The 13312-nt window shown below is 45.4% G+C and overlaps 1 protein-coding gene across 4 annotated transcripts in view; it reads left to right on the top strand.

Annotated features, from left to right (window-relative positions):
• Nucleotides 1–10945, top strand: part of ETS1 (ETS proto-oncogene 1, transcription factor) — a 122872-nt gene extending 111927 nt beyond the window's left edge. For all 4 annotated transcript variants that reach the window (XM_084781557.1, XM_084781559.1, XM_084781560.1 and 1 more), the window contains 2 exons: nucleotides 5782–5900; nucleotides 7266–10945. In XM_084781557.1, the coding sequence (XP_084637683.1) occupies nucleotides 5782–5900; nucleotides 7266–7481 (335 nt within the window). In that variant the 3' untranslated portion in view covers nucleotides 7482–10945. The remainder of the gene's footprint in view (nucleotides 1–5781; nucleotides 5901–7265) is intronic.
• The last annotated feature ends 2367 nt before the right edge of the window (nucleotides 10946–13312 follow it).

The following is a 13312-nucleotide window of genomic DNA, read 5'->3' on the forward strand; positions in this document are numbered from 1 at the left end:
TGCCTGGCACTGCAAGCACATGGACACAAAACTGGAGGCATTTGACAAAACACATAGTATTAACATTGTTGGTGGGGAGCTGTGTGCTGGTCGGGTGCTGCCCTAGGCTTCAGGAATGAGAAAAGAGACTTTCCTGGAAGCACATATTCCAATGATGAGAGCTAGATGAGCCTTGAGGAAACTCTCAAGTCTTTGTTTTAGCAACCATGATGAACATGGCTGGGGAGATGGGCAGATGGCTCAGTTGGCAAACGGTTGCCTCCCAAGCATGAGGAAGTGAGTTTGCTCCCAGATCTGTGGTACCTACTTAAAACAAACAAACAAACAAACAAACAAAAAACGCATGGCGTGTTGGTGCACATTTGAAATCTCAGTGCTGGGGAGGAGAAGACAGGAGGAGCCCTGGTTCTCTCCGGCCAGCTGGCCTAGCCTAAGTAGTGAGCTCCAGAGCGGTGCAGAGGTGGGCTTTTCTAAGTATGACATCTGAAGCTAATCTCCTTTCCTCCACGGACGTGCACACATTTGTTCACCCCCTCCCCCACACAGAGATAGATAGATAAGTAGATATATAGATGGGTAGATAGCTGAAAAATGAGTAGTCTGCCACAACAGCAGCTGTCGAGTGTTGACTCCATCTGGGTGACGTCATCTGTCTTGTGTTAGTCTCCTACCAGGCATGGGTGCTAGGTCTGAACTATAGTTGACGTGGAAACAAGGAAGGGGTTGGAGAACCTGAAGTCTAATTGTGATTCCCTCCCCCCCCCCTCCAGGGTTGAGGTCACTGCCATGGGAAACAGAAAGAATGAGGCCGACACTATCAGGTCGGAAGTAGTTGATCTTACTCGTACAGGTCTGTAATCTCAACTAATCGGAGGGATGAGGCAGGAGGATTACAAGCCTGGGCAGCTTTAGTGAGAGCATGTCTCAAAGTGCATGCATAGGTGTATAAATAGATAAGTAAATAAATAGCCGAGGGCGTGGCTCGGTTGGCTCAGTGGTTAAGAGCACTGTCTGCTCTTCTGAGGACCCGGGTTCAATTCCCAGTACTCACATGGCAGTTCACAACTGTCTGTAATTCCAATAGCAAGGGGTTTGATACCACACACCAATGCACATAAAATAAAAATTAAATAAAAAAATTTTAAAAAAAATTTAAAAAACTTGCCTTGCATGTGCAGGATCCTAGGTTTAGTCTCCAGTTCTGTATGCGCCAGGAACCAAAAAAACAAACAGAAAACCACAGCCAAAAAAGCCAGACATATGCACATGTGCGTGCACACACTTTAATAAAGTCTGTTCCTAGCTTAGATTCCATTTTTAGCCTCAGAGTCAGTGGCCAAAATGCAGGAGGCATCAGTAGTCATGCCTCATAGACATAGGTGGTGGGCCTTACAAATTCTAGATAAAGACAAGGAACATAAAATATGAGCCAGATGAGCAGGCCTTTGTGTGAAGCTGCCTCTGATTTGTGGCCTCTCTAGAGTCCGCTGGGGGGCAGCGTGCTTGGCCTTCTTTGTCCACTAGCCCAGGCCACTCCATGCACTTCTTCCAAGTCTGGACTGCGCGTCACAAACTAGGACTGCAGCCGTTGTGTGAGGACTTTCCTCTCATCTGAGAAGAAAAAGCAGTCAGGAAATTCCCTAGCTGTGGTAGCTGCAAGAGGACAGAGCAGGGCATATGAAGTCCACTCAAGAGATGGGAGCACGATGGGAGCTGGGCCTGTGGGTGTGTGCCCTGCACTCCTTCATGCCCTGCCGGTGGAAGACCTCCTTCTAACAGGGACCCTTCTGTTGTTGTGGCTCTGAGCTCCACTGGAGCAACATAGTTTCCCAGTGATGCCACTGGATTCCTGATGTGTGACACCGCGGGGCAGCATGGTGAAGGGCGCCGTTGACTGCCTCGGGGGCCCCAGACAGGCCTGCCATTGTGAGTCACATTTAACATGTGAGCTCCTCTTTCCCATGACTGGCGCTATTCTTAGTACCAGTTTCTGCTCTGGGGGTGGGGGGTGTGCAGAGGTTCACTAGCACCACAGTCCATTTGGGTAGGTGGATAGGGCCAGGATCAGGAAGAGAACATTGAGGAAGCTTTGAAATTTCAGAGCATGTTGGAGCAAGGGCGAAGGAAAGAGGCTGGAGCCGAGGGTGTGAACAGGCTAAGCAGTCCAGAAATGTCCTCAGGAGACCTGGAACAGGGACTGCAGGTCTCCTTCATGAGTCTGGGGTGTGGACGTGGATATGGCTGGCAGATATGCAAAGCCAGTGAGTATTACAAACCCAGGGCTGTCTTACTGTTTGTGCCTCCATGTGTGCCCCAGAAGTGAAACGAGGCTGATGCGTTGCTGTAGGAGCAGGGTCCTTGTGGTACCATTGAGGAACAAGATAACCCGGAAGCCGCAGTTCCATACCCTTCCTCCTTCTGTCGTTCTCTCCAACAGAAGGGCAATGTGTAGATGTCAGTGAAAAGGCTCCAGTGGGGAAGTCTTGGGACCAACCACGGAATTGTCTCATTGGGCACAACAGTGTGTAGGTTCTTATCCCGTCCTGTGGGGTGGGAAGGAGTCTTGCTACATTGACCAGGCTGGCCTTGAATTCTCACCTCTGGTTCTCTCGCTTGAGTGCTAGGATCACACACGGATGTATGCCAGCACACCTAAACTCCCGTGGGCTGTCAGAAGCACATGGGTCAGTGGACCTATGTTTTCTGCAAGAATCCCAGGAAGGAGACTTGAGATGCGCATAGGCATCACCGCTCAGCGAAGCAGAGACATGTCTTATCTTTCAAGCTCCTGTGCTCACCTTAGGCACCTGCCCTCCCTCTTTCATCCATTCTTCTCTCTGGTGTATCTAGAATAAAAGATTGCAAAAGTAGCTGATCCTAGGAGGTGGGTTACCAATGCCCAGAGTTAACATTTTTATATTCCCTCCAAATATAGGAAAACTAACAGTGAGGGGGGGAAGAAGCTTCTCAGGCAGGGGTTCACCTGTCCCCAACCATATTCAGGCAGCAGTGGACAGATGCACATAGGCTGTGGGAGGGAGTTCATTGGCATTTAAGTTTAGGTAACACTGTAGGAAATTTGCTTCTGTCCCCTGAGCTGGTCCTGATAATAATGTGATTTGAAGTCCTTTTTTTTTTTTCTATCCCAGCCCCAAGGGCTGGAACTGTGTGGTACCCCTGAGCCTTCCTCTCTAGGACCTGCAGATGTGCTTGTTACCCGCGCCTCCACCTCGTCTGTCAACAACTAGTACCTGCCTGGGTCTTTCCACATTTCAATCCCTTTCCTCAGCTTGATGTTATCAGCCTCTCTCCGAGTCTTTTAAGACTGTGCAAGAGAGGTTCTAACCTAGCCACTGCAAGGGGTCTGCTGGGGATGGCAGCATCACTTGTTGGGGTAGGTACCCAAGTTCATAGGTGGTATGCTTCTCAAGGGTACTATGACTACCATGCGATGCAAGGAATATGGCTCCTGAAAACCACATGCACTTAGCATGTGGGTCACTGTAAGCAGGCAGGCAATTTAGTTAGGTGCATGGCTTTTGGTTTGCACAATGTATTAAAGAGTCTGAAGTCTTGGCCCAGCTCTTCTACCTCTTGTCTGGATGGCCTTACCCAACTTAGATAGCTATGTTGTGCATTGGGGTTTTTTTTCTGGCTGAAAAGTGGTAGAAACCAACAGATGAGTAACAGCATCTATCCCATAGAGTCACTGAGGATTCACAAACAGACGGTAAAACATCACTGTGTCTAGTAAAGTGATGGCCACAGTGAACTGTGACTCCTCTTAATTTTGTGTTAGGGGTTTTCTCATATCTGAGGTCTGTAGTATTGACACAGGGCAATCACAGCACTCTGATGTCAGCTCTTCGGTGTCTGTCAGGGACACTGTTGGCTATGTACCATTAAGGAGCATCCTCAGGAAACTTATAATTGACACCAGGGCTAGAGTAGCCCATTTCTCAAGAGTAGTTTCTTTCTTCCCTCCTAGGTCATGGCGAGTGGCTTCTCAGCCAGCCTCTCTACTGTCATCTTTAGCTTCCTGAGCTCAGACAGGTAACAGTGGCTGCTGACCTAACTCAGTTCCCACAAAACATGAGCCTGTGTAATAAGTGCATGTAGATATGGAGCTAATGACTTTCCAGCCCTCTGGGTTGTTTCTTCAGGTAACTCATTTGCTTGGAAGGCATTTGGTGAATGCTTTTATTTTGACTGTGAATCTTGCAAGATGGCTTCAGAGAGCCGAAGGCAGGTTCTCGGGGTGGTGAGGAAGTGCTGGTTTCTTTACTACATGAAGCTTGCGTGTGCTTTGGAGGCATCGAGCTTCTTTGCTCTCATTGGTGTATGGCCCTAGGTGTTTTCTCCTGTGGTGGTGAGAAAAGTGGCCCTGATGTTTTGAGTCTGACCTCAGAGCAAAGCTGCTTTACTTTTCTGATACCAGTAGCTTAGAAACAGTAAAGGTGCCTGAGCCTCGCTCTCAGCTAAGGTGGGACTGTCCGTGGGCACACCTTGAAGCAGTATAAGATGGAGTAAGAGATGAGCCTTACAGGGTGGAAAGGACAGTTCTTGTGTGATGGAGACAATTCTAAATCCAGTTTCCTGTTGATTCTCAGTTTACTGTAGCGCAGACACATTGAAAATTTTTAAGTATTAGAACATTAATTTCATGAAGTGTAGTGTTCGGTGTACAGCAAGAGATGCCGAGAGGTGAACCTATAGTTTTTTATTTAGCCACACTCATAAATTAGATAGGATTGTTTTCTTGTCATTTTATAATAGAAAGATAACATAAAAGGAAGATTTGTAGAACAAGTCTTTCAGAATAAGAGATTTTTGGCTGTTAAAGTACACTAGGCTGTGTAGAGTCAAGCACTTGTGCAGGTAGCTAGGAGGAGACACAGGCACACAGAGAGAGAGGAAGAGAGGGAGAGGGAGAGGGAGGGAGAGGTGAGAGGAACATGAATGAAAAGTCAGTCTGTGAAGACAGTACAGGGCAGTCCTTACCTGCCTCTGAGGATCCCTTGGGTGGGAAGCTAATTCCTCACATAGTGGCAGTGCCATTCATCCTGCTTGCTGGCCTGCAAGTGGCAGGGGCAGAGTGACAGTAGAGAAAACTGTCATGACAAAGGGCAACAATGCCTGTTCCTTGAGAGAGGACCCAAGCACAGAGATAGATCCTTCTGCAGCACAGGCCAAGCCAGAACCACCTGCTGTGGAAAGCACTTTGGAACTTTCACTTCTGCCTGGACTGGGCAGACTTTCCTTTCTTCGGAGGCAAATGTGGAAAAGGTGCTTAAAGGCACTCAAACTACCCCCTGACAGACAAGGCAGCACACTCTTTACTCACAGCACCCAGGAAACAGAGGCAGGTGGATCTCTGACTTTGAGGTCAGCCTGGTACAAGTTCTAGGCCAGCCAGGGCTACATAGCGAGCCCCTCTCTCAGAGCAAACAAACAAACAAGCCAAGAACATCTGTGAGTACAGACTTCATATTTTCTTTCCAGAGTTTGCATAGCAGTTAAAAGAGGCAGATGCTGAAATTCATAAAAAAAAAAAAAGACAAATGACATATTAGCCTATGTGACTTTCCCTTTCTTTTGGAAGGAAGATCTTCACTTTCTCTGAGCCCAGCGTACTTGCTCCTGCGTGGTGCCATAGCTTGCCTGGTTTTCTTCTGTCTAGACAGGCTGAGAGGAGGGACAAGAGGCTGCTGCCTAGTGGGACTAGCTACTGTGAGCCTTCAGTATGTGGTGTTAATGATTCACTGTGCCTTGTGCTTCCAGGCAGTGGGCCGATCCAGCTGTGGCAGTTTCTTCTGGAATTACTCACTGATAAGTCTTGTCAGTCTTTTATCAGCTGGACAGGAGATGGCTGGGAATTCAAGCTTTCTGACCCAGATGAGGTAAGAAGTGAGTGACTTGGGACTCCTGGGCTGAGAAAGGGTGAGGGAAACCCCTGGGATTTTGATCCTATGGGCCTGGATTACTAGCTCAGCACTGCTTCTTGCTGCTTGTGTGACCTAGAACAAATGGTTCAGCCTCTCTGAGCTCTGGTTCCATCACTGGCAGAACAGAAAGCGTGTACCCTGTCCATTAAACCAACGTGTATCTAAGTTTCTGATATACACTTGGTCCTGTCCTTTCCCTCTTTCTAGCCCCGGGCTAGAATCTGAGAGGCCTTGAAAGATGCATTTACTTTGTTCATCCTTGCATCCCAGAGTGCTTATTAAGTGGTTGATCTGTGCCACCTGATTCTGTTGCCAAAACATCAATATATATGAGAGAGGAGATCTCTCTTCTGGCAGACAGGAGAAAGTGTCTGCGCCCTGGTACAGAAAGAATACTTCTGCTGGTGAATACAGAGGCAGCATCTCCGTCCTCCTGTCCTTACCTTCCTGTCCAGTTTTGTGCTTTAAAATTAAGGATAGTTGCTTATCATGTGGGCTAGAGGGACGTCTGTACTGTGGCTCTTTTTTCCCCTTAAAATATCAAGTATTTTAACCCTATCCCATAGGAGTTTGGAGTCACTGTGTTTTCATCAGTGTAAAAAAATTAAATCAAGTCCAACACTTGAAAACTAGAGCTTAGGAGTTCTACTGCAGGAAGATGTATGGAATAGGGACAGCATTCTTGTAAGAGGAGCACACGGGGCTTAGAAAGATGGCACATATTCTCATTTACCTGTAGCAACTAAATTACTGCCTCCATAGGAGATGAGAATAAAATAGTGACTATCAGCACATGGGCAGGGGGAGGGCAAGGGGATGGAGAGACAGTTAGTTAATGAATCCAAGGATGCTGTGACAGGAAGAGGCAACGTTGAAACTTCTGTAGTACTGTAGGGTGGCTACAGAACATTAATCACATATTTCAGAATAGCTAATGCAAGTTATCTTGAGCAGTCCTCAGAAGGTAATGGCCAATGTCTATGATTGAAGACATACCATTTAGACTGATCTGATGATTACACAATGTGTAGTTGTATTAAAATGTCGCATTGTACTACCCACATGTTTCTGAAATGATCTCTGAATGCCCGTGGTTCCTAACTGCACATTCTATGCACAGTTACTGTGAACAATTAAAAATATATTTTGAAAAGAAAATGTAATTCAGAGGGAATAGCTCAAAAGTATGTACACATACAGATTTCTAATCATTGTGTTTGACCATGGGTCATGATGGGTGTGAAAAGATGTATCTACATGTATTCTGGTATCTATCCTTCAGGCTATTGCACAATTCTATTTAATTTTGTTTTATTTCAGGTGGCCAGGAGATGGGGAAAGAGGAAAAACAAACCTAAGATGAATTATGAGAAACTGAGCCGTGGCCTCCGCTACTATTATGACAAAAATATCATCCACAAGACGGCGGGGAAACGCTACGTGTACCGCTTTGTCTGTGACCTGCAGAGCCTACTGGGATACACCCCTGAGGAGCTGCATGCCATGTTGGATGTAAAGCCAGACGCTGATGAGTGATGGACACAGAAGGGGCGGGGGAAACCCTGTTGAGACCTCTCAAAGGACAACCGTGTTGGTTGGGCTCTTAATTCTTAATTGTTATTCTATGTTTTATTTTCCAGAACTCATTTTTCACATTCAGGGGTGGGAGCTAAGGGAACTGCAGCTATATTCCATTGGCCGTTGGCAAGGCTGGAAAGAGAAAGTCAGCACCTGTGGGGTGGGTGGGGCAAGAAGTTCCTGAGCAGCTTTTCAGGAAAGAGAAAAAGGTCTTCTCAGGAGCTTGATGGACCTCGCTTGCAGGAGGAAGAAACTAATGTATCAAGTTATCCTTTTGTTTTTTAATCTAAGAAAAATGTCCATCCTGAGTTATGGATTTATTAGTGGAGGAATTGTCACATCAAGAGTGGTGAGACTGATGGAAATCCATCAGTTTGGAGGGCGGGATAAAAAGAGTTTTCTTCAGGGGAATTACTAAACACAGGAATTATTAACCTTTCTACCTTTTGAAAAAAAAAGGTGGACATCAATGGAAGGGGTCCAAAACTGTTTTTATGTTGAAGTTTATTTTATTAAATTTTGTGCCAGTATTTTTTTTTCTTAAAAAAAAAATCGTCTTAAGCTCTAAGGTGGTCTCAGTATTGCAGTATTGTGAGTTTGTTGTTGTTATTTGCTGGCTGAGGATTCTGTCACAGCGAAAGGCAACTGTTTATATAGACCCTATTGGAAAATCAAAGCTCTGAACTGAGATCAGAGACCCAAAACTCATCTGACTTACAGCTAAAGGAAAGGAATGCTGATTTGGGGGCAGGGGAACTGTGCGTGTGAATTCCACCTGCAGTTAGTAAAAAACCTTTAGAGGACTGTCAGGCTTTGGACTTAGTGCTGGAGGAGGGGCATTAAGCCTTTGCACTGAATGTATTTTGCAGCTCTGATTTGGGACTGTTGTCAACATAGGAACACTGTTAAAAAGCCTTGGAAAGGAAATGGAAGGGGGGAAGATCCACCTGGTTTGGGGTTAAATCTCTACCCGAAACAGATGACTCAGAATAAGAGCTGTCTGCACGGGCATTACCCATCAGGTCTTAAGTAACCCTGAATGCATGCCACTCCTAACTAACGCTCTACAATTTCTCCTCTGTGTCTTGTTTCCACGGCATCCCACACTGCAGCCCCTCCCCCCCCCACACCCCCCCCAGCCACACCTCATTATTCAGTAGAGTGGAATGTAACAGCTTTCTGATAGGTGAATGAAAGTGTAATTTCAGACATTGCAACATGGATCTAGAGAGTCCAGGCTTGCTGGGGTTCAGAGGCCACTGAAATTAAGAGGGTATTTCAGTAGCATGTGTCTTGGCCTCCTTTGGGAAGGGGCTTTCCTTCGAAGAGCTTGTCAGGTAGGATTTCAGGTGAAGCTGCATGCAGAGGAAGTGGTAGAGAGTGCTGGAACCCCCAGCTTGACCTGTTATCTTGGCAGGGGGCAAATGAAGGTCAGCTGCAGACGAGGAATGACTTAACTGAGAAAATACAAGGGAAGGAGCTTGGCAGAGATAATAAGGAGGCCCGAGATGTTTAAGTATATACGCTTTGGTTTTTCTCAGAGTTTAAATACAAAGAGTTAATTGAGGCAGTCATCTTCCTGCCGGTTGGGAGGGGACCTGGAAATGAAGCACTGGGCATAAACACAAAGCAAGGAAACGTGCCTGTTATCATTAGAATCCCCTCCACTGTATACATGCCTGGATGAGATAGTAGACTTGTATGAGAGAAAAGAGGCAGTTGATTGAGACGGGCATCTCCAGGCTGACCCTTTTGGGGGATTTAGCTAAGAAAATGTAATCATAACTACCTTGTTTCATCTTCATAGGAACTGAGGGGCTCGACTCCCAGATTCTCTTGCAGGCCTTGAATTACTAAGAATACAACTCTTGTCCGTGGGTGTTCTGTGCTGATGGGTTGCAGCATCCACACAAGGAAAGCAAAGGCAAAACACCCCGGCTATGTGTGTTGATCTTACAGATGCAGGTGCCTTAATGAAGCTCTCAAAATATTTAGGAGCTGCTCAGGGAGTGCTAGGTGGGATCGTTTTGGATTGTGTTGCTTTCTCTTAATTATGTGGTCTTTGTTGGGCACTGGCAGTGTGTGTGTGTGTGTGTGTGTGTGTGTGTGTGTGTGTGTGTGTGTGTGTGTCTGTGTGTGTGTCTGTGTCTGTGTGTGTGTACATGTCTGTAAATCTGCAGCTGAAATAGTACTGAATTTTCTGCTTAAGTCTGTTCACATTTCCGTAATGGTGAAAGAGTACAGCCAGGGCCAATGTCATTCATTGCTTGCTGTTTGCAACAAGGCTTTTTAAAAACATCACTTTCCCAAGACACCATGCTTCCCTTCTAACACCTGCAGTCCTGTAGAGAGACGGTGGAAGGAAGTGCCTTCCCACACTCCTCAGCTTGCTCACTTGCCAGGATGCCCTTTCTCCCTAGGTCCACCATTTTCAGGATTTGTAGATAGTGTATTAGTCAGACAGCTTTGTGTTGTCCATCTGGCCAGATGCTTTTCTCCCTTTTGTCCAAAGGCCAGAGACCATCCCAGGAAGAGTGGTGGGTGGCATATACACTGGAAATGTAGCAGCATTGTTGCATTGATGCTCTTTAAACACATTAACTTCCAAGGAAGGGGGAACAAATCTGATCTAGTGGGTGATACACTTGCTTTCCCAGAGAGATGCTTTAAGCTATGTGGTTGGCTTTTGGCTCAGAGTCAGGGATTGGGGGAGGGGGTGTTCCTCCCTATGTAGAGCTCTGATTTTTGTGGCCCTAGAGATTGGTGGAAGGATTCTAGATCAGAGGCGCTCTTCCTCACTTTGGAGACCAACACTCTGGGTTTTAAAGCATTAACCTTCATGGTGAAATCACACCTTCTGTCTTCTAGTCATGCTGTGCATGCTGCTTTCTCTGTTGGGGTCTATATAAATTTGTTGAACTCTTACATACATTCCAAAGAAGTTTCAAGGAACCACAAAATGCATATATGAAGTATATATGTTAAATGAAATTATCTCTATCAGGAATACTGCCTCAGTTATTGAATTTTTTTTTTAAGAAGACTTTTTTTTAAGCTGAGAATTATTGGGGTAAAAAGATGTTATATTGTGTTTGACTATTTTCCAACTTGTATTTTCATATAATTTATATTTTTTAAATGCTGAAAATTTAAAAGCAAGATTTAAAAAAGAAAAGCAGGTGCTTTTTAAAAATCAGAACTGAGGTAGCTTAGAGATGTAGCGATGTAAGTGTTTTATATGTTTTTTTTTAAAAAAACAAATGCAAAAAAATTCTTATGGGGGAGTTTTTTGTTCGTTTCTTTTAGTAGCTGATGCTGGCACATCATTTTGCTGGAAAGTTTTTTATATACTGTAGCCTGATTTCATATTGTATTTTAAACTGTGTGAAATTAAAGAAACAAAGAATTCATTCATAACGCGAGGTGGCTCTGGCTTGATTCTTTCCTGTCTACATCATGGGAAAATTAGGAGAAATTAATCAACGAGAGAAAAGCACAAAAGAAATATGGCTTAGTTCTCTAGATCCTGCAGCTTGGGATCATTCTAGATAAAGATCGCCTCAAAAAGGGCTGGGGATATAGGTACACAGGCCTAGTGTCCCACTGATTACCCATATTGTTTGTCTCATCCTTTGTGGATGCCTCCTGCCTTGTCAGACTTCATTGTCCATGTCTGAAGGCCTATGAGCCATGTGAAGAAAGAATTTAAGGACTGTTAGGTAGCCATTGATTGCAGCCCAGCCACATACAGTTCCTGATATTTACATAGACAGACCCTGGTGTTCGGTTTCTCCTGGTAAAAGCTGTGCTCTCCCTCTCGTTGGCCCCGGCCTTTGCACTGCGGCTGGGAATCAGGAATGGTAGTATATGTTAGAGCCCTTCCAACCTATGTCGTGAATAGAATACAGACGTCCAAGTGTTTGGGGGAGGAGTGCTTAGTGCTGCGTTCTGCATACTGCTCTTTTCTTGTTGAAACTGTAGAAGGTGGATGTTTTTAATTAACACCAACATTTGCCACATGAATCCCAACTCACAGCTGGAAAGAGAGGTTTTTTTTTTTTTTTTGCTGAATTGTTCACAAAGAGAACTCTGTTTTTGGAAAATCTGTGTCTTCAGCCCTGGAACTTGAGGTTTGCTGAGCACATGTTAAATGTGGACTGTGTGGTCTAGTGGTGAGGGAGCCCAGTTGGCCAGGAGAATGGCTTTGGCCTTGGGAACCTGGTGAAGCCACCACTATTCACGGACAGATTTTGTGGGAGGCCACAGGGGACAGTGGAGCTGGAGATTTTGTGCTTTTTAGCTGCAAACCTGGGCAAAGGCACTACTCCCAAGCCAACCGAACCCACGTCTGAGATCCTCTGTCCCTGAATAAACTGTACAGCAGAGAATGGATTCCAGCCTCAGTCAAGACTTTGTGCAAAAGGTGCTCCAGGCCGCTGTTAACCTCTGAGGGTATCTGACTGCCATGCAGACCACATTAAACCCATGTGAGTAAAGTCAGCGTAGACCTTTCTACAGCTAGAAGCCACATTTCCAATGGGAGATGCTCAGGCAATTGGTCCTTGGCTCTCTGTTAATGACACCAGTGAGACTCTGGAAGCCACTGTGGAAAGAAATGGTGTGAGGTATGGTAAAAGGAGATGGAGAAAGAAGAGTCATTTAAAAGATGGTGATGTGCAGACATGGCATGCATTCAGAAGGTAACAGGAGGAGAAGATACGCCAAGTGTTTTGAATCCTTGTTGCCATGACATTATAGCAAATCTTTACAGAAACAAAGCTGTGAACATGCTCCCTTCCTCCTAGTTGATTATCTGATACATGTTAATCTGCTTTCTGTAGCTATAACAAAATAACTAAGGTAAGTGGTAAAGAGTTTTCTTTAGCTCGTAGTTCTGGAGCCCAATGTCCAAGATTAGTGGCCCTATGTATTTGACCTCTACTGAGCACCCAATGGTGGTGGCATCATGTTGGGGGGGGTGTATGGACAGAGAGACTTAACTGATGAAATAGGAAGCCACAGGGATTCCAGGGCCAGACTTACTGTTTTTATAACAACTCTCATGAGAACTAAGTCATTTTTCAAGACCAGTATGAATCCCTTCTGATGCCATGCCCTCCTGATGTAACCACTTTTCCTGAGACTCCATTTCTCAAAGGCCCCACCATGACACTGAGAACCCAACTTCTAGCCCATGAGTCTTTGGATGATAGATTCAAACCATAGCAAGAGCTTTCTGACATAGAGAAGTGTAATTATTTTAACCTAAAAAGAGAGTGTGAGTTGTGGCTTGAGTAAAATAAGGGCCAACATAGAAGATAGTGATGACACAACACCATCCCATGACTAAGATGCTTCATTTGTCCTTCAATGTCTGGAACCCACTTAGTCAGCCCAAGTGAATTTCCTCCTGATACAGAGTGTGGCTCTGCACTGGCACTGAAGAGGCTATCTCCCCTGGATGAATAGGAACCTATTTCATCCCCAGTGGGCCAGCCCCATGCATCCACATGCTTCCTTATTCCCTGTAGAATCTGAGTCATTGGCTCTTATGTAGATATCTACCCTCAACTCCTGTTTATTTGACATGAAACTTAATTGAATTCACAAAACTCTGCTGGAAGAGAGTACAAAGGTCATCAGGGTCATCAGAGAGCCATCGGACTTCTGGTTTCTTGTTCTTTCCGTTATGCCATGTGGTTGCCATAGAGCTTGAAAGGCTTGTTTTGAGTACAGATGGAGATGGCTCGCTGTCTGTGGGATCCACAGTCCTGGTACTAAGAGGTACA

The sequence above is a fragment of the Acomys minous genome, assembly GCF_964271855.1.
Source record: "Acomys minous genome assembly, chromosome: 5".
NCBI classification, from domain to species: domain Eukaryota; kingdom Metazoa; phylum Chordata; class Mammalia; order Rodentia; family Muridae; genus Acomys; species Acomys minous.